Source organism: Dermacentor andersoni, unplaced genomic scaffold (genome assembly GCF_023375885.2).
Source record: "Dermacentor andersoni unplaced genomic scaffold, qqDerAnde1_hic_scaffold ctg00000039.1, whole genome shotgun sequence".
In the NCBI taxonomy this organism is placed as follows: domain Eukaryota; kingdom Metazoa; phylum Arthropoda; class Arachnida; order Ixodida; family Ixodidae; genus Dermacentor; species Dermacentor andersoni.
Window position 1 is genome coordinate 36,349,646 of NW_027314752.1, and position 18,756 is coordinate 36,368,401.

The 18,756-nt window shown below is 47.1% G+C and overlaps 2 protein-coding genes across 2 annotated transcripts in view; one reads left to right on the forward strand and one right to left on the reverse strand.

Annotated features, from left to right (window-relative positions):
• Nucleotides 1-4,299: 4,299 nt before the first annotated feature.
• LOC126519848 (uncharacterized) lies at nucleotides 4,300-7,423 on the forward strand. The gene is made up of 5 exons (XM_055065446.1): nucleotides 4,300-4,720; nucleotides 4,784-4,892; nucleotides 5,107-5,224; nucleotides 5,588-5,922; nucleotides 6,317-7,423. Exons 1-5 carry the CDS (start codon nucleotides 4,455-4,457, stop codon nucleotides 6,563-6,565), a joined length of 1,077 nt encoding a protein of 358 aa, XP_054921421.1. The 5' UTR covers nucleotides 4,300-4,454; the 3' UTR covers nucleotides 6,566-7,423.
• A 193-nt stretch (nucleotides 7,424-7,616) lies between these two features.
• The window catches only part of LOC129382081 (uncharacterized), a 34,614-nt gene continuing 23,474 nt past the window's right edge, over nucleotides 7,617-18,756 (reverse strand). Inside the window, exons 3-6 of the mRNA XM_072285709.1 lie at nucleotides 12,421-12,603; nucleotides 9,799-10,148; nucleotides 9,567-9,708; nucleotides 7,617-9,054 (exon numbers count right to left, since the gene is read on the reverse strand). Of these exons, the coding sequence (XP_072141810.1) occupies nucleotides 8,555-9,054; nucleotides 9,567-9,708; nucleotides 9,799-10,148; nucleotides 12,421-12,603 (1,175 nt within the window). The 3' untranslated portion in view covers nucleotides 7,617-8,554. The remainder of the gene's footprint in view (nucleotides 9,055-9,566; nucleotides 9,709-9,798; nucleotides 10,149-12,420; nucleotides 12,604-18,756) is intronic.

Below are 18,756 nucleotides of genomic sequence, written 5' to 3' on the forward strand. Positions count from 1 at the left end.
TTGTACACGTTGTAAAATTCGCTTCTGCGCCGCTCTTTAGAAACTTGAAGCCACCGTAATGTTCGACGACAGAACGATTACCACTCATTTTAACTCTTAAAAGTTGTCCGTGAATGCGCCGCGAGTTCAAAAAGTGAACTACGCACACAGCTTCACTGAGTACGTATCTTAAGCACCACCGTTATGCTGCCGCCGTGCCACGCAGAAAAGCTAGCTTTACAGTTTGAAAAGAGTTCCTTGACACGATTTAAGGCCTGCAGTGCAGCACGTTTTAAAGCACTGGGATCGCTCAATTTTTTTGCTAGCTTTGTACTGAGCTAGACATCCAACGATATTAAAAACAAGATATGCTTACCTTCCCTTGAAACAGAATCGATCAGCATATTGCACATATCGGGCGGAGGACTTACTCGTGAATACTTTTACTATACTTTTACCAAATCGCCTGCCTTTCACTACGGCTCACAGCAGTAAATCCTAATGTCATCTACGACATTAGGCTGTCCGTTATCAACTAAAAAAAGCCAGATTATCCTATGAATCTTTTTAAACAATTTTTCCAATCTCTTAAAGAGGCTAGGAAAGGGAAATTGATGCCGTCGATCTAGCATTGTAGCTGCCACCTATGCTCATTGTTTACATTTCTTGCACCGCTCCTCCTCTTCTAGTTTCACTATTCAAACGCAAAGTATTCGCAAATATGTCTTCTTTTGTATATTTGTGAATTTATTCATTTACCGCCAATACAAGCGCTTTGTGCCTGCCGAAGTGGCAAGACAAGCGCTGAACAGATCGCAGAAGCAGACGACAGCGAACAGGTTATAACTAGCGCCACTCTGCTCGTACGTTCTTTCCCTAGCGGCAAAAGGGGCGAACTAGACCAGGCGTGCTGGAGGAGGGAGATCTGTGCAGGTCTGGAGTTCAGTAGGTCGTGGTCAACACTACTAGAGTGACTTAGAATTGGAGAGTGCCCGGAACGAGGTTCCAAAAGTGAAGCCAAACGACCGTAACGCCGCTAGAGGCGCTGCAATCGGTAGCACTCATGCGGCGTGGTGCAGAGGTAGAATGTCTGCTTCCCACGTAAAAGACCGGGGTTCGAACCTCAGCAAGGGGTAGTGTTTTTCTCTTTTTTTAATACTTCATGCGTTGATGTTTATATTATTTATGCGGCTGCTTAATGCTTGCTTCCATTGCTATCTAATGCAACAAAGAGTCAACCATAACATGCGGGAATAACAACAATATAATTTTTTGAACGTTGAACGATAATTATTGCAGCGCCACCTCACGAGAATGAACAAAACTATCCCAACCAAAGCGTGGCCTCCGAGACCTGTACGCATACACAAGCCTGCTGACGCCGGCTTGACGGGATCCGCTTGCTTGCTTCGCTGGCTGTGCTTCCCGAAGCCATCGACGCAAAAGGGAGAGACGGGCTGTAGTAGCCGATGTTCGGTGATCGCGAAACGGCGCAGGTTCGAATACTGCATATGTTGCGTCAACGCGCGTACTCATATACTGAATGCACCCCAAGAGAGAAGTCTCCCATCGCTGATGCTATGCAAGAAGCATGCACTCCTGGAAATATTTTCAAAAGTCAAAGTACTATGTCCATAAAGAAGGCTGTTCAAGAAGAGTAGTCTTCGCTGTTAATTAATTAAACCTACCTCTACGCACAAATCTCATTTCCACGCACTTCGCTCATGAAAACCATCATGTCCACTGTTTTGTTTACAATTAGCAGGAATGAAAGCACAGGCAAAATATCACTTCTTTAGCGGTATGCGTCGATGGCTTCTGAAAACACAGCCAGCGGAGCCTGTCGAGCCAGCGTCGGCAGGCTTGTGTATGCGTACAGGTCTTGGAGGCCACACTTTGGTTAGGATAGTTTTGTTCATTCCCGTTAGGGAATTATCGTTCAACGTTCAAAAAAATTTTATTGTTGTTATTCCTGCATGTTATGGTTGACTCTTTGTAGCATTAGATAGCAATGGAAGCAAGCATTAAGCAGCCGTATAAGTAATGTAAACATCTATGCATGAAGTATTAAAAAAAAGTAAAAAACACCATCCTTTGCTGAGATTCGAACCCCGGTCTTTTACGTGGGAAGCAGACATTCTACCTCTGCACCACGCCGCGTGAGTGCTACCGATCGCAGCGCCCCGGCGGCGTTACGGTCGTTTGGCTTCACTTTGAATGCATTGAAAGAGCGGCCGTTCCGGACACTCTCCATGTTCTAGTACACTCTAACACTACCGAGGGTTGGTTTCGTGTTGCGTCATAAAACACTAGGCCATTAAAAATCGGTTGTCAGTCCCTTGAAAGTGGGAGAGGGGGAGAGGCAGCAAAGTCGGCAAACTCGAATCACGGAGATGGGAAAGCGCATTCTCCCTCACAATTAATGGCAAAGATTCCTTGACTGATAGTTCGCGACAAATTTCAAGGATCCTATTCTTTCGTCCGTGAAATTTTCATTACAAATGCTGCATGCTAGATACGGATTAATCGGCTAAATCTTCGAATTAGTGCATCCTGCTATTCCGGTTACGACTACATTCACACACAAACACGCACATACAAGCGCGCACGAGCAGTGCACCTCGAGCACAGAAACTCAGCTCAACGCATGTGCGTTCGCCGCGAATCGTATTTTTACGGTTTCGAGTGAACACAAGACGGTCGCTAACTTTTCTTTCAACAAATGCGCTTGAGAAGAAAGCTAGTGAAACGTTATAAGATCTCCTCTCGCTACTGTGGACGTGATCACGAAAGCAGACATACACGGGAAAACTACGCACAATCAAACGTGGCCAGGCAAGGCAAGCAAGGCCCCTTGCTGCAAAATACAGAAATGCAAGCTTACCTTACTTTGCGATTTGTATCCGGGATCCACGAGTTGCTTCTGTCGACACGACGGTACGCAACAGTATTTTCCCATGGTCAAAAATGGTGCGAATGCGCGAAGAGACATTTAACGTCGACTTCCTCACATGGTGGTTTCTAACGGCTGCGTATGGCGGATCCCATGTCGGGTTCCTTCGAGACTCGGCAGGTGGCGCGAACTGTTGAACAGACCCCTGAAGCGCACACAACACTTTCCGCTCCACCGACAGTCCCGTCGCTCGCTCAGCTTCTAGTTCCCCCGCCAGTTCCTCGCACAACAACCGCACCGTTCCCTTCGAGAGGCGAAAACGCCGTCGAAAATGGTCATCCGGCATGTCAAACGCGTCGTCTGGCTCTCCCTGTTCACGTCGGCGACGGCGAAGAGCCACGGCCATAGCGATCAGAGGGGCGGCCATTTTTTTCATGCCTTCGGAAACGACCCTGCCTCTGGCCGTTCCAAAAATCCGTGCCTTTTGCTCCGCATAATGAGTGCCTCAACGTCACGATGACGATTACAGTTTTTGCGGGTTCCTGACGTCGCGTGATTGACAGACAAAATGGGCGCGGCCCGGTCATTTTCGACCAATGGCTGCTCAGTGATGGCGGCAAAAGGCATGGAAAAAGTAATAGAATTGCTACAAAATCGCACCCCTGGGGTGCGATTTTGTAGAAATGACTTTTTTCATGCCAATGCCTTCTCGCGTGACGTCACCGATTTTGGAAATTGTGTGTACGTAGGCACGACGTTTTCTTGGATCGTCCAATCAGAAGCTCCCTTCATTGGCCGGATGTTTCTTTCGTGTTCTCTTCTCTTTTTCCGGGACTGTATAGCAAATTTGTTTTGTAAAACGGCACTTAATAAAAGCGGACTTCCATGCTGCGTAAAGCAAATTCATTTTGTTACCGTACAACGCAAAAGCTGCCGCAGTCCAAAGAAATGCAAACGCAAATGCTCTATTTTTGAAGTCGTAGCCACATAGTAGTCGGATGTGCATCCAATCCATGCCGTTGAGCGCAAGCAAAATGGCAGCCTTTGTTTACCTGTGAACAGCTGACAGCCCCTAGCGTGTCTGTCTGAACAGCTGACAGCCCCTTGCGTGCCCGTAATTGCGGCCCCGCCCACGTCAGATACTGATTGAGGTGAGTAATTATTGCTCGTGTAGTGCTTGCATTGTCGTGTGGTTTTCGCTGCATGTCTGACGTGTGATAATTTCTTCTTTAGGAAGAGCCAAGAAGAATTATCCGTAGCCCCCGAGGTGAAACTTTGCAACATAGTGGATCGAGAACTGTCAAGGCATTTTCCATAGGGCACCGCCATGACATAACGATAGCTTCCTTAAAGTTATCGCTGCATCGGTAATACTTCCTGCACTGATACGCTCCGAGAAAGAAGCTGCTACAACATTAAATGTGAGTAGTGACTTCACCTTTTTTTACATTAGTGGTATAAAAAGGCAGAAATAAGTCGTAGTGAGCACTTTATGCAGGCGCTTAGCTTAGACAGAATGTTTGCCTCTAAATTTCTTACTGTGCTGCGGGCCGGCTGAAATTCCCAAGTTGACAAAGAGAAAATGGCAGCAAAAGGGCCGCGGGTGTCCAAAGAGCAGGCGGCTATTCTCGTGCAGTTCATCGAGCAGCACCCATACCTGGCGAGAGCTTCTACAGAGTTCTCGCCACGTATGACTGCTGCTCGAAAAAACGAACTGTGGGAGGAGGTGGCGGCGGTGCTTAACGCACAGGGGCCAGCCGTAAAGGCCACCAGCCGTTGGCGGAACCATTGGGCCAAGATGGCCCATAAAGCGAAAAAAGAAGCGGCCAGGGCCGCGAGCGAGAAGAGGTGAGCTTCTAATGATGCTGACAGTAACGTAGTTTCACGTTGTCGTTGTTGCCGTGTTTGCAGGGCTACTGGAGGTGGCAAAGTGGGTGGCGTGGACGGCCGCGTCCTCGACGTCCTTATGAGGACAGGAGGGGTCCTTGTTTCCCCCCCTGAGTACTTCCCCGATAGCGAGGTGCGTACATTGGATTTAAAGAAGTGTTGTTTGTGTGACCTGCTGTGACCTCACAAATTTTCAGCATTACATTGTAACACAATATTGCAAAATTTTTAAGCCCTTTTTTTTTGTGCAAGTGACAATATAGGTTATGTACTCTGAGCAGCAACTTGTGTACATGATGCGCATTGCACACACTGCTCGCAATGTCTGAACACTACTCTGACTGCAGGACGAGGCAAGTTCAGAGGAAGCTGCAGGGCCCAGCGGTTCCCGCAGACATCTACCAGCGACAACTGCTTTCGTGGTGTCGGGCCCTGCAGCTGTTGCTGGGCCAAGTGGCCTTACACGTAAGGCAGTGACCTAGCTTTTGTAGTAGCATTGTTGTTTGCAGTTGCTGTATGATCTTGCTATGAAGTAAAGTACGTCACTGTGCTGTTATTACCTTTGTGTCGAACATCCAGCTCTCATTCATGGAGGAGAAATGCAACACTACAAATGACATCATGTTGTAATAGAGATTCCTTGTGCTTCTTAAGGGTTACTGCTACCAGCAACTTTCTGTGGCATCTTTTGCTCTAACTACCTGTTTTCTGTATCATTATTGTAGCTATGCAGCTATAATGACATTTCAAAGTGACTGGTTAGGACAATCAATCTGTGTAGGTTGGATAACAGTGAATGAGCAGTCTTTGCTTTTGCTTTGCATGAAGAGCCACCGGCTACCCCCCAGGTGCTGCGGCCTACCACCCAGGTGCCGCGGCCAACCCCGCAGGTGCCTCAGCCAACCCCGCAGGTGCCGCAGCCAACCCCGCAGGTGCCGCAGCCAACCCCGCAGCCAACCCCGCAGGTGCCGCAGCCAACCCCGCAGGTGCCGCAGCCTACCCCTCGAGAGCCACGGGCACCCCGTAGACAGCCCAGGCAGCAGGAACTTGATGGTGCTGTGATGACGGCTACTGCCGCATACGTTCGCCAGAGCCAGTTGGAGGAAGCCAGAGTTCAAGAGGACACTCGCTTCCGCCAACAACTGCTGGAGCAAAACCGGCAGGTATGTGCAAGGCCACAGATGTATATTTTTCTGCGTATGAAATTGATGAGCATATGACCTCTCTAAAAATTATATTAATCAGTGAACAAGCATAATGTATACGTGTAGTCCTGTGGTGATATCTTGTACACATTCGCGTGATATAACATGTGTAAATATCTACGCAATTATGTGGCAAAAAGAAAAAAGTGGCGTTGAATTCAAGGAAGCAGGTATAGCAATGTAACACATCTTAATGGAATGCGACGGCACAAGTTTGATGGGCCAGAAAGATATTTCCAGTGTTTGAATATACAATGACAAGACAATAGCCTGCAAATGGGGATGAATGCAACACACAAATCCCTGTTACTGAGCTTCTGTAATTAAACTAATTACACATCTTTGCTAACAGCACCACGAGGCCCACCTGCAGAGCCTGCGGCAGCACCACGAGGCCCACATGGAGAGCCTGCGGCACCTCGGGGAGGAGGTGGCGGCAATGCGGGAAGTGGAGTCTCAGCGCCTTGAAGTGCAGCGGCAACGCCTCGAAGTGGCGCGTCGGTCGCACGAGACCAACGAGCGCCTGCTTCAGCTGCTGCTGGCTGCACTGGGGCATGGTGGCAGCCAAGCCCCTCCCCCCTCTCAGGCCCCACATAATTAAACGATGCAAAGGTAGCATAGGCAAGGAATTTGTAACTTATCTTAAAATTTGCTGATGTATTAATGATATGAAGGGCAAATATTGCTAGTTTGCAAATAAATAATTGCTGAAGTCACCCTTTAATGCAACCATAAGTAGCATAGCCGTTGCAGCATGAATTTTTTCTTCAAGGTTTACTTCAGCCATAAGAGCGTGCACACCATCAGGCTCACCTGCAAAAGTGCCTGTAGGCCTGGTGTGTGCGGGCATTCCGACTGTGGCGCTGCAATTTTGAGGTGCCTAGTTATTGTCATGTCAATTTAAGCACGACGCCACACTGCAAGTGTTCTACAATTTAATCCTTGTCATCGAATGGTGAAATTTTCAGGCCTTACTATAATGTCGAAAGCAACCTGTCAATATACATAGCAAAAAAGAAAAAAGTTATGAAAATTCCTTGCCTATGCTCCTTCTTTTCATTTGTAATGTTTATTTTTTGTTTGTTGCATATGCATATTTGTTTGTGTCACTACGTACTGAGCTGGAATGTCTCTTTTCTTGCACATCTGTCTCATTATCAAACAATTTGTTGTCATTCAGTAATCTTTCAGGTTGTGATACATTGTATTTTAGCCCTTGTGGTGCAATTTGTGTGTAATATTTATGCAGTTTGTCTTACTGAATATCATATGGTGCTATGGCTCTTTCAGTTTGAGCGCCACAACAGCATGTTCCTTTCACATGTAGTGATGTACCTAGACATTTCGCTGTGATAAATATTCGGTTGGCATGTGATTTAAGCACCTGCTCATTTCTGTTTCTGGTGCAGTTTAGGCCAGTTGTTATTACTGTGTACTTGTGCAGTGTACAACAGTTTTCTGAAACGATGCGTTACCTGTGATATATTACGATGCAAGAACAATGTGATCCGATATTTATTCCAAAGTGTCTGTGATATGTTGCATAATGTCTCTACTACTGAGTACTCATGATTCTCACACTTCAATGTAGAGACTGTCACATGTGATGTGTGCATAAACAAGTGTATGTTGAAGACTGAAATACAGAAAGGTGCAGTTTTCCTCTAGTGCTTTTATTTACACATCGCAACCACATTTCTAGTGCTAGCTTGCACTGTACAAATATTACTGATTAACATTGCTGAGTTCTGCTATATACAAGTGAGGTCACTTTGTTAAAATCTATCAACTGCTCGTGCGTGCACACACTTCACGGGAGCCACAGCGTTTGACATGTCGGATGACCAGTTGGACGGCATTTTCGTCACTCGAAAGGAACTTTGCCGTTGTTGCGAGACAAAATGGTGGAGGACCTAGAAGCTGCGCGTGCAACAGCACGTTCCATGGAGCGGAAGGTGACGTGCACTGTACATCTTGGCTTCTGTGAGCTTCTCTGTGCTAGTAGAAAGTGAGGAGACAGGTGCTTATGTCCATCAATGCGTAAGGGGATACGAGTAAGAATCGGGCTACATGCATCTAGATGACGACAGCAGCAGCAAGCAAATTGTGGCAGACACTTTGAATATGCACTTATTTTTAGCTTGCTTTCAATCTCATATGTCACCTCTAACGATACTGTTTTACTTACTATAAGTGCAGGCTTTACATAACCCTTCACTACACAACTTTTATGTACCCACCGTGGTTGCTCAGTGGCTATGGTGTTAGGCTGCTGAGCACGAGGGATCGAATCCCGGCCACGGCGGCTGCATTGCGAAAACACCCGTGTACTTAGATTTAGGTGCACGTCAAAGAACCCCAGGTGGTCGAAATTTCCGGAGCCCTCCACTACGGCGTGCCTCATAATCGGAAAGTGGTTTTGGCACGTAAAACCACATAATTTAATTTTTTTAACAACTTTTACATTTCTCAACAAATCATGAATGCTTTGCATTACGCAGACATCAACTACAACTTAGCACGGGAAATGTATCTGCAATTTCACAGCATGAAATGCACAATGCAATTACTTAAAACTGTGTGCATGCACCTAACGATGTTGACGCTGCTGTTGACGTCGCAGCTGCCGCCGCACGCTCCTCAAATAACGCATGTGCTGCGCACGGGTTGTTCCAAACATGCCAATGACATTGTCGCGAACAGCCCGCCCTCTCAAGTAGTGCATTCTAGAGCCCGTGTTACGGGGCAGACTGTGTGGCATGGGGTCGCCGTTATTGTCAAGCTCACTACTACTACTGCCGCTGCTGCTGTCGTCATCACTGTCATCGCCTGACTCGTCGCCTTCAGAAAGGCGAAGGTTGTGCAACACAGCACATGCCGCGACAATGTTGGCTGCACGTTCCGGCTCGTAGAGGAGGGTGCGATATCGCTGAAGACAGCGGAAACGGCTCTTTAAGAGCCCAATGCACCTCTCCACTACGGAACGCATGGCGGCATGTGCTGTGTTGTACTGCCCCTCGGCTGTGTGCACTGGAGGATGGCCAGGAACCGGGGTAAGGAGCCACGGCTCCAAGGGGTAGCCACTGTCACCTGCACAAAGATGAAAATAGTACATTGAGTACTCCGCTGACGAGAGGCAAGTTGTCAACTGAGGAAAGCTACAGCATCATTCAACAAAGGTAGACTTCAGGGTTGCAAGTCCCAAGTAAAAGCATGAGTTGAGCATGTCCATACCCGTCACAAACTCTTAACCAATTTACAAGTGTACGCGGTGCCTGCCACAAACAAGAAATCAACACTTGTTGGTGCTATCAATGACAGTAGTAGCAGTAATGTGTGTTCATTTCTTCTGCTTCTGGCAGTCACTGGGTGCAGAAAGCACTAATACGTGTTGCTTTCGTCAGCTCCTCGCAGACACATAATGTGCTTGTAACTTAACACTTCGAACATTGCCAATGGTGGCAGTCAATGTCTTAATTTTCTTTTTTTACTCCGGAATTACTGATGTTCTTGTAGTTTGGTTAAAAGTTTGGGTTGGAGCGGACACGGCGTTCTGCGCTGCTGAAGCGTGACTGCGCCAAAAAAAAATGTTTTTTTCTCACCGAGGAGGTATTCCCCGGCATTCACGATGCGCCCCGCTTGGAACCGCCGGCGCAACCATGTCGTCCGCCAGACAAAAGCGTCGTGGTCCGACCCCGGTCGCATAGGGTCCAAGGCCAAGATTTTCATGTCCGCGTCGCAGATCTGAGGTAAAACGTAAACCAGAGAAAGTGCCCGTTGGCAAGAGCAACGTAACTTTCAAAAGGGATCGCAGAAAACGTGAGTTTTACTTACGAACATGCAGTTGAGGGCGTAGTATCCCTTGCGGCACATGAACACAGCCTTGCGCTCACCCTTGGGTGCGATGATGGCTATGAGGCTGCCGTCTACGCATCCGATGACGCCGGGGATAACGCCGCGCCGAAGGAAACCCTCCTTCACGGCTGCCTTTTCCTCGGCTGTCTTTGGAAAATGGACCCACTTGTTGCGGGCCCCTGCGTTCACGACAGCCTCTGCCACACGTCGCACGCACTCGCTCACCGTCGACTGCGACACACGGATCGTCTCCTCGCTCCCAACGGACGCTTGGAAGCTCCCGGTAGCAAAGAAGCGCCAGGAGGGGGTGTTACCAGGCCCCGCACACTCTCAAGTTCAACAAATGGCCACAGAGGGCGAAAAATCAATCGAGGCGCGTTTCAGCGTAAGCGCGCAAGTGGAGCTACTGTAATTTGGTCGAATACTTTAATTTGTGCTTTCTCTGCTAGGGGCGCTGAACATGCTGATTTTTTTACTTTACACAAACCATAGACATAAACAATCGAGGTGTCTAAGGATGTTTCTTTACCTCAGGCAAATAGGCAGTTGATTTCTTTTAAATTTAATTGTTGAAGCTGCTTTTTAGTCATAGCGTCAAGGTTTTTGTACTTGATTAACCACCGACAGCCGACAGCCTATTGGCATCGATGTGTTTCCTGGCCGTTGGCGTTCGAATACTACGGCGGTAAAACATTTTCGAAAGCACGCTGGTTTCGTCTGCGAGTCATTACATAGACTTGCTGTAAAGAGGTCTACTCTTGGCAAAAAATACTGCATCATGTTGTTTAGGCGTTGATTATCATAATGAATGCGGCGGAGGTTGAGGGAGTACGCTTGAAGGTACGTTTTTATGCCGTTGGTCTCCATATAACACCGTACGTGTGCAAACCGATGTCAAAGAACACCCGATGCATCATTTCGTGTTCTCCGTCATCGCTTGTTTGCTGTACGCCTACTAATTCTTCATTTCTTCTTCAAGTGTATCCTCCTTTTGTCCTTGTTCTCTTGTGCTTCACTTACAGTATGTCTTGCCGTCAGCTGTAATGCGCATTTGCAAAACCAATACATGTTTGATAAGACGCAGTAGTTATCATAATTTCACTACACATGTATTAAGCTGGCACATATATGGTTCAGATACAGATACCTGTATGCAGACTTGCACGACGTTGATACGGAGATTAGGATAATTATAAGTGCAGACGCACACGGTAGCACAGTGTGCTACCGTGTGCGTCTATCGGACAATAGAGTGATTGTTGATGGAAGAGGACTCTGGTTTCTGCCTCCCAAGTGGGGGCACGGCTCAATGACCTATCGGACTATATGACCGCGCTGTATAAAACTATAATAGTGTGTGTGTGTGTGTCGGGTTACTTGGTCCAAGCATTTCTAAAGAGGGTTCCATGTTCACAGTGTAAGAATCTTTTAAAAGGCAAAAGCCAGGAACTATCTTCGCCAAGCGAAATATACATAATGTTCAGAGCAGTGGAGGTGCAGAACAAGACCCTCGGTAATTTAACAGTGCCCACAGAAGCAGCTTTTAATTTTATACAAAAATTAGAAAAATTGTTTTCTTCACAAATAGGTGCTATTGCACACTGTGAAAAGGTGTCGGACAAATTGCTGCACATTTTGATGCAGGTAACAGGTTTCCCATTTTGCAGTAGCGAGTGTCACAAGTTGTTCCTGCAGATGTTTGTCCACATTAGGATTCTCTGGTATTTGAAATTCAAAAACAGAGAACTCAGTCAGGCAAAGACACACCAAATGTCACAAAACTGCCAAGCTTCTCGTACTGATGTTTCTGAGGGATCTTGAGAAGAAGGTCTCCGCTAGCCATTTTCGTTACATTATAACCTGACCCTATGGCTTCGCTTAAAGATTTTGCAACTATGAAAGGGGAAATGAATCTGGCCTGTTTTTCAGAGTTCTCACTGTGTACAACATGGTATTTTGGATAGGTCTCCCTTGTTCTGTTGAAGCATGTGGTTAGGTCATCAGTGCGTCCCCTCTTTTGAGGGTGACGATCAAGTATGCGGGGAAATGCGGGTGTTCCCATAGTACTTTCTTTTGTTTTCGGCGGCAATGGCGGCCGACCCACCACGGATCCCAACTTGGGGACGCTACAGCACTTAACGGGTAAGGTTGCAGGCACCAACCGTACATTGCCACTATAACCTAATATATTACACCCAAGGCAGGGCACATACACAAGGTTAACCCTAGCCGCCTAGGAAAATTAGGAAGTGAAGAGAAGAGATGAAAGGACAGTGAAAGAAAGAAGATAGGAAAGAAAAAGGTTGAAGAGGCGGCCAGGAAAAGGCGACTGCCGATTCCACCCGGGTGGGTAAGTCCAGGGGTGCCGTCTACGTGAAGCAGAGGCTAAATAGGTGTGTTGCCTCCGCCAGGGAGCCTTAACGGTCCGAACACCCGGCATCGGCTCAACCCCCAGGATCCCCCTTTCCCCGGACACGGCTAAGCCGCGCACGGCTACACGCGGGAGGGGCCAACCTTCGTGTGCTCGGGTACGTGGTGTCGCAACACACCAAACGCCTGCTAACGCAGACGCCCCTGCAGGGGAGTCGCAAAGTGACCAACCGCCTCCGAGCCCTGCTTTGCCTGGCGGCGACTCATCGAAGACCACCTCATCGAGCAGCTTGACCACCCCGCAAAGCATATAGCTCCCTGGGGAGCTGTCTCTGACGAGCGGTGACACGTCGTCCTCCAAGAGTGGCGACAAGACCCGGGACGCGTTGCCGACCAGCCAGGGGAGCCTCAGCCCTAGGAGCCCGGACAGCAAGTGTCAGCGACATAGCAGCATCAGCTTCGTCAAGACTCCCACTGTTCAGTCAATACCACCCAGAAGCCGAAACGCTCCTGTCTCTCCGCCCGGGTGTCTGGCCGCGGAGGAAAGCGCGGTGGAGCTTATCAGCACCAAGATGAGGAAACTCGTGGATGAAGGAAGTACAGACAAAGTGCTATCGATGCGTGCGCTTGCGAGCGAGAAGTTACCAGAGAGAGTCCCGCCTTGGAGGGCAAGACCCGTGCGCCCACCAGCCCGGAGGTCGATGGAGCTCCCTGAGGGATTTGGCTGCGCCAGCTGTTGCCAGCGCTGGAAGGGGCCGCGGAGGTTGGGGAAGTCTTGGCTGCGCCCACCTTCGGGGTCGATGGTCCCTTCTGCTGGGTTGACGGAGCAGCGCTAGCTGCAACCCCTGCGGGGGCTGTTGGCGTAACTGCCGACTCACTGCTTGTGGGTCGGACAGCCACCGGAGGCCGTTGTGACGCTGCCCCGACGCGCCACTTCAGCAAAGCTGGTCTTTAGAAGGTATGCTACCCACCTGCGTGCCTCTTTGAATTATATGTTTTCCTTTACTTTGATTGTGACTATTTCTTTTTCTTTCTTTCAAGACGAGCATGACCGCAAGTATGCGGCATGCTCGCCATCACAGTTCACGCAGTGTGGAGTGTTTTCGCATGTTTCAGAGGCATGGTCACGGGAACTACATTTTGCACATGTCTGCCGGCCTCGGCAGTTCTGTGAACTGTGGCCGAACCTTTGGCACTTAAAGCATCTAAGAGGATTGGGCACGTATGGCCTAACATGAAGTTTGATATAACCGGCCTCGATGGACTCGGGAAGGACATTCGAACCGAAAGTGAGTATCAGGTGCTTCGTCTTGATCTCTTTACCAGCTAGCCTCACCTTAAATCGTTTAACATTTATGACATTCTGTTCACTGAAGCTCTCCAAGAGTTCAGCTTCAGTGAGCTCTAGCAAGTCATCGTCCGAAACAATGCCGCGGGTGGTGTTCATAGTACAGTGCGGGGTTACTGTTACTTGGGTCTCCCCAAATGACACAAGTTTCGGCAGTTACTCATATTGCTTCTGATCTTGGAGTTCCAAAAGGAGATCACGGCTTGACATTCTGGACACTTTATATCCTGTACCAAAAACTTCAGTCAAAGACTTGGAAACAAGGAACGGTGAAATGGATCGTACTAGTTTGGTTTTTCTGAGTTAATTACGTGGAATTGAGGAAAGTTGTGGACTTGTCCGAAAAACTGAAAAACATCTTCGGTGCACCCTCGTTTCTGAGGGCGATCAAGTAGCTTAGGAAAAGCATTTTCCATAGGTAATGTTGGGTTTTCGGCCGCGATGTCAACCACCCACCATGAAGCCCAACCGGGGGACGTGACAGAAATTCCCACTAGAGAAGCCCTGCCAACGCCAGCCGTACATAGCTGCTGTAACCAAATACAGCATAACCAAGGCTGGCTAGCCACACAAGGTTAACCCTTGCCGCCGGGAAACTAGGAAGTGAGGAGAAGTGAAGACAGGAAAGATGAAAAAGGCAAGAGAGAAAGACGAAGATTGGAGAGGGGGACAGGGAAAGGTGACTGCCGATTTCCCCCAGGTGGGTCAGCCTGGAGGTGCCGCCTACGTGAAGCAGAGGCCAAAGAGGTGTGTTGCCTCCGCCGGGGGGCCTTAACGGTCCGAACACCCGGCATCGGCTCAACCCCCATGATCCTCCTTTCCCCGGACACGGCTAAGCCGCACACGGCTACACGCGGGAGGGTCCAACCCTTATGTGCTCGGGTACGCGGTGTTGCAACACACCAAACGCCTGCTGATGCAGACGCCCCTGCGGGGTCGCTGGAGCCTCAAGCTCATAGAGTATGCCTTTCGGGTTGAATACATCAAGGGCAGTGACAACGTCGGAGCAGACTATATGAGTCGGATGGACTAATTTGCTGAGGCAGGTTGTTATCACTGTACAGTGATGCATGTTTTTTTCAACGTCAGTGCTTCTATGTATTCATGCCACAGACGATCTCATGCAGTGTTCTTTATTATGTTCCTCCGTGTTCTGTATGGAGGCATTAGGTCTAGCTCTGTGTGACAATGATAGAATACAGTGGTGTGGTTGCTGTCTTTGTGTCGTGCAATATCATGTGCTTCTTAAGTATGTACAATATTGTGGACTTCGCGAGTGCAGTCGCGTCAGATGACAGTGCCCAGGAACTGTGTAGTGACAGTGCCCATGAGGCTGGGTCCAGATCCTCATGCCATTGGGATTGGACTATTTCTTTGGACCATGCAACTGTGAACTGTGCATACCCACCTGTGCATCCATAGATTCTACACTAGTTTTGAGAGTAGATTCCTGTTCTGACGTCCGACGCTCACAGGCTTCCTGTTGTTATTACTGTGTGATTTGTCGCTGGCCTGTGCCTAGTAAAATATTACGCTGTAATATTCTTGAGCGGGGGAGCAGTGTCACAGACCAGTGCCAACCATGTTATATATATACATTTCTTTAGAGTGCGTTGTTTCGGGTATCGCGTTCAGAAGCTACAGGTGGAGGTCGTGAGAGAGGGCTGAGAGGAGTGCCCAGGGTCGAAGGGCATCTGGAGATGGTCGGCTTTGTTACCTGTGCAAGCAGCTGTTCTTCGAAGGCGGCGGGACTTGGCTGCGATGTCAGGTTACCAGAGCGGAGCAGGCAGCGCGCACGGTAAAGAGAGTTGTGCATTCTTTGTCCACTGTTTGGTCTATTCCGCTGGTCGCAATCGCGTGTGCAGCCAGGCCACAAATCAGATAATGAGGAAATAATTGGCAAAACTCAATGTGGAGATTGAAGAACATGCGCTCGAATTTACTAGACGAAATTGGGGTAGCATATGTGAGCAAATGGACACAAGCATGAGCACAGCGGGAACGTGGCGGCTCCTTCACCGTCTATACTTGCAGAACACCAAACCAGCACCTAAGCAACAGCTATAATGACTCATGCATCAATTTAAAGGCACCAAAGTTGAGCTGTTAGAGGAAATAAGAAATCGGTACGTGAACTCGGCAGGCCCTGAACCGTTGCCAGCGTACACAGGAGCACTGAATCCTGAATTAGACGACCCGATATGGGGCTGACATAGACTCCGAACCAAGTCAGCGGCAGGGCCAAAAATGTTGAGAAATCTGGATGACAGATCAATTGGAAATTCGGTAAACTTGTAATCAAGCACGGAATCTATGTTATCCTGAAGCTGGTTGATGATGTATCAGCTTTATGGATGACTGGTTTCACTATATGGAAGAACTCTGCTGCCGTAAAGGTGAAAGCAATCCTCGTAACCTTTTGTGGTGATAACCTTTCAATGAATAGACTAGGCGGATTCACTTGTTCTTTCAGCCGAGGTGATCCATGCAGGTTTTGTATGGCACCAAGGTCAGCGTTTAACATTGCCTTTCACGAGAGCGACATTCAGATTCGAAATTTACCCCTGCACAAAAACCATGTTGTAAGTGCAAAGATAACTAAACCACTAAGCACAGCTCTCTATGGTGTTAAAGATCCACTCACAGATATTACGTATTTCAATCTGACATCGCAACTTCCCCCGGAATTGATGCATGATGTGCTTGAGGGAGTGAACCCACATGTATTGAGGCAAACTTTGCAAGGATTGCTTAGTTGTGGGATAATTAGGTACTCGGACCTTGATTGCATCCGCACATTCACTTTTGGTGCTCACGACAAAAAGAACAAACCTGAAGAAGTGGTGAAATCCTTTAATAGTGGGCGAAGTGCATACAAGGGTACAGCTTCTCAGAAGTGGTGCCACTTCAGATTTTTTCCCTTATGTTTCGAGATATTGTTTCTGGACAGAACGAGCACTGGGAAGTGTACCTACTTCTTAGATGTATTATAGACATTACATTTGCTGACGTGATTCCTCATGACCATCTGGCATATCTGCAAGATGAAATTCGAATTTTTTTTTTTAATCTTCTTTTGCTGCTCTCTACCCAGGCATAGTAATTCCTAAGCTGCACTTTATGTTACATTACCCACGGCTGATTAGTGAAGTTGGCCCGTTAAAGCAGTATTGGTGCATGCGATATGAAGCCAAGCACCAATATATGAAAACTATTGCACGGCAAAACCAAAATGTCACAAATATATGCAAGTCTATCGCACAACGGCACCAGCTACTGCAGAGCTTTGAATTATCCAACTTGGAAATGCACAGAGGCATATGGACTACAAAATCCAGACAGCTGAAGCAAGAGGACTTGTGCTCATGCATGTGTGAAGCTGTCTCTCCTGGCATCTCAGTGTGGGAAGTTGGATCTGCTATGGTGGAAAACTTGACCTTCAAATTGTTGGATGTAGTTATCTTGGAGAAACACCAGTGGCCACTTTTTGGACAAATAAGAAGGCTGTATATCTATTATGGGAGCTTTTTCTTGTAGATGTGCTCACGATGATCGCATTTAATCGTCATTGCTGGTCACATGTTCACAATACAGACGAGCAAAAACTTGTACAGGTCTTCAACCTTCTATCACCTCAAGTTCTTGACCTCTATTTCGGTGCTGAGCTGGTGCTAAGGCCATAAATTATGGTCGATGGATGATGTGCAGGCTGTTGTGTGTTTTTAGGCCTATTATTTTGTTAAATAAATCAAGATGACATTTCTTTTTCTTGTATTTGTCTTTTACTGTCCAGTGTCTCGTTTTGTTGTACTGTCTGTATTGCATTTGTCTTTTACTGTACCTAGTGTGCGCCTGATCTGCTCTATTTGTCACCCAGATTTCTTAATTTTTTTTTTCATTTTATCAGTGCTGTTAGTCTCCCCCCACTGTAATGCTCTTAAGAGCGCATGTCGATTTGTGTGATAATTAATGCACCAGCAATCACTGCATTTATGTGGAAAACATACCGATTTCATCTGTTTCATCTTATGCATGTCGTTGCTGTACTTATTAGCATCTAAATTAGTTGTTCATCAGCCATGAAAGAATGTCGCCTACTCCATACTAATAAAAAATATCCATCACAGTTCTGTTCACAAAGCAGTATTTCATGCTGTTTTAAATTCCATGGTAGCAATGGAGCAGTTAATCACTAACTTTTGACTACCCAATGTGTACTCTGCTGTTAAAAAACTGGCATTCTTGCCTTCTACCTCAATCGAAATATGGCAAACGTGCCTACAATTTTGTCCATCAACTTGGAACAGGACTCTGCAGCCACTGATTTAATGTATTTGGCATGTTTCCTTAAGGAGCTATTAAAATGCAAAGCTGTGAAAATTTGCATCTGGGCTCTTTTCGATTTTCTTACCTTGATTTACACATGTTCTCTTCTTGTGATGAGTGCACAGAGACGGGGACATGTTGACAACGGATGTTAATCAACACAAGAGTGTTTCTTATAGGCGACTCTTGTGCGGTGCCTAAACACTGAAACAGGTGCTAGAAATTAATGGTTTGTAACTGATTTTGGCATAAACTACAAACAAAATTTTGGATTTGTTTGATAAAAACTTATGTGCAATGTGTTTAAAGAGCCATATTTTGTTCATCACTCTAAACAAATCGTATTAATAAAATACTCAAAAGTACCACTTCGTAGTTATACACTTGTCACTAACTTGCGAGTCAATCCTAGCTTTTTCAGAAGTATACAGGAATGCTGCACTGCTTCTGAAACGAACTTACATACCAAGTGTAGCTCAACTAAAAAAAGTAATTTCATATCGGATGTTTACTGCACTGGCAGCATTATCATTTTTGCCATTATCAAAGTGCAAGTTCTGAGGAGAAGGAAGTGGATTGGAGGGGTTAGAGTGAGATACTACAATCACAGACGGGCCCTGAACCTCTCTGATATGAGTGTAAACAAGAAGACAGCAAAAGCAACACTTGCCAGTTTCATTCTCTTTTGTGCATAAATATGGCTGTAATACTATTACATAGCAGGATTCATGTTGGTTCCCAGTCACATAATTTTTCTCAATATTTACGAAGATTCAACTTAGCTTCAACAGGGCCTGGACAAGCGCAGTAACTTGATCAAAAAGACGTTTCTTTTATGAGCTTTATAGGCTCCCGATCACAACCAGCTGCTCATTTCCGTGAAAAATTTGCAG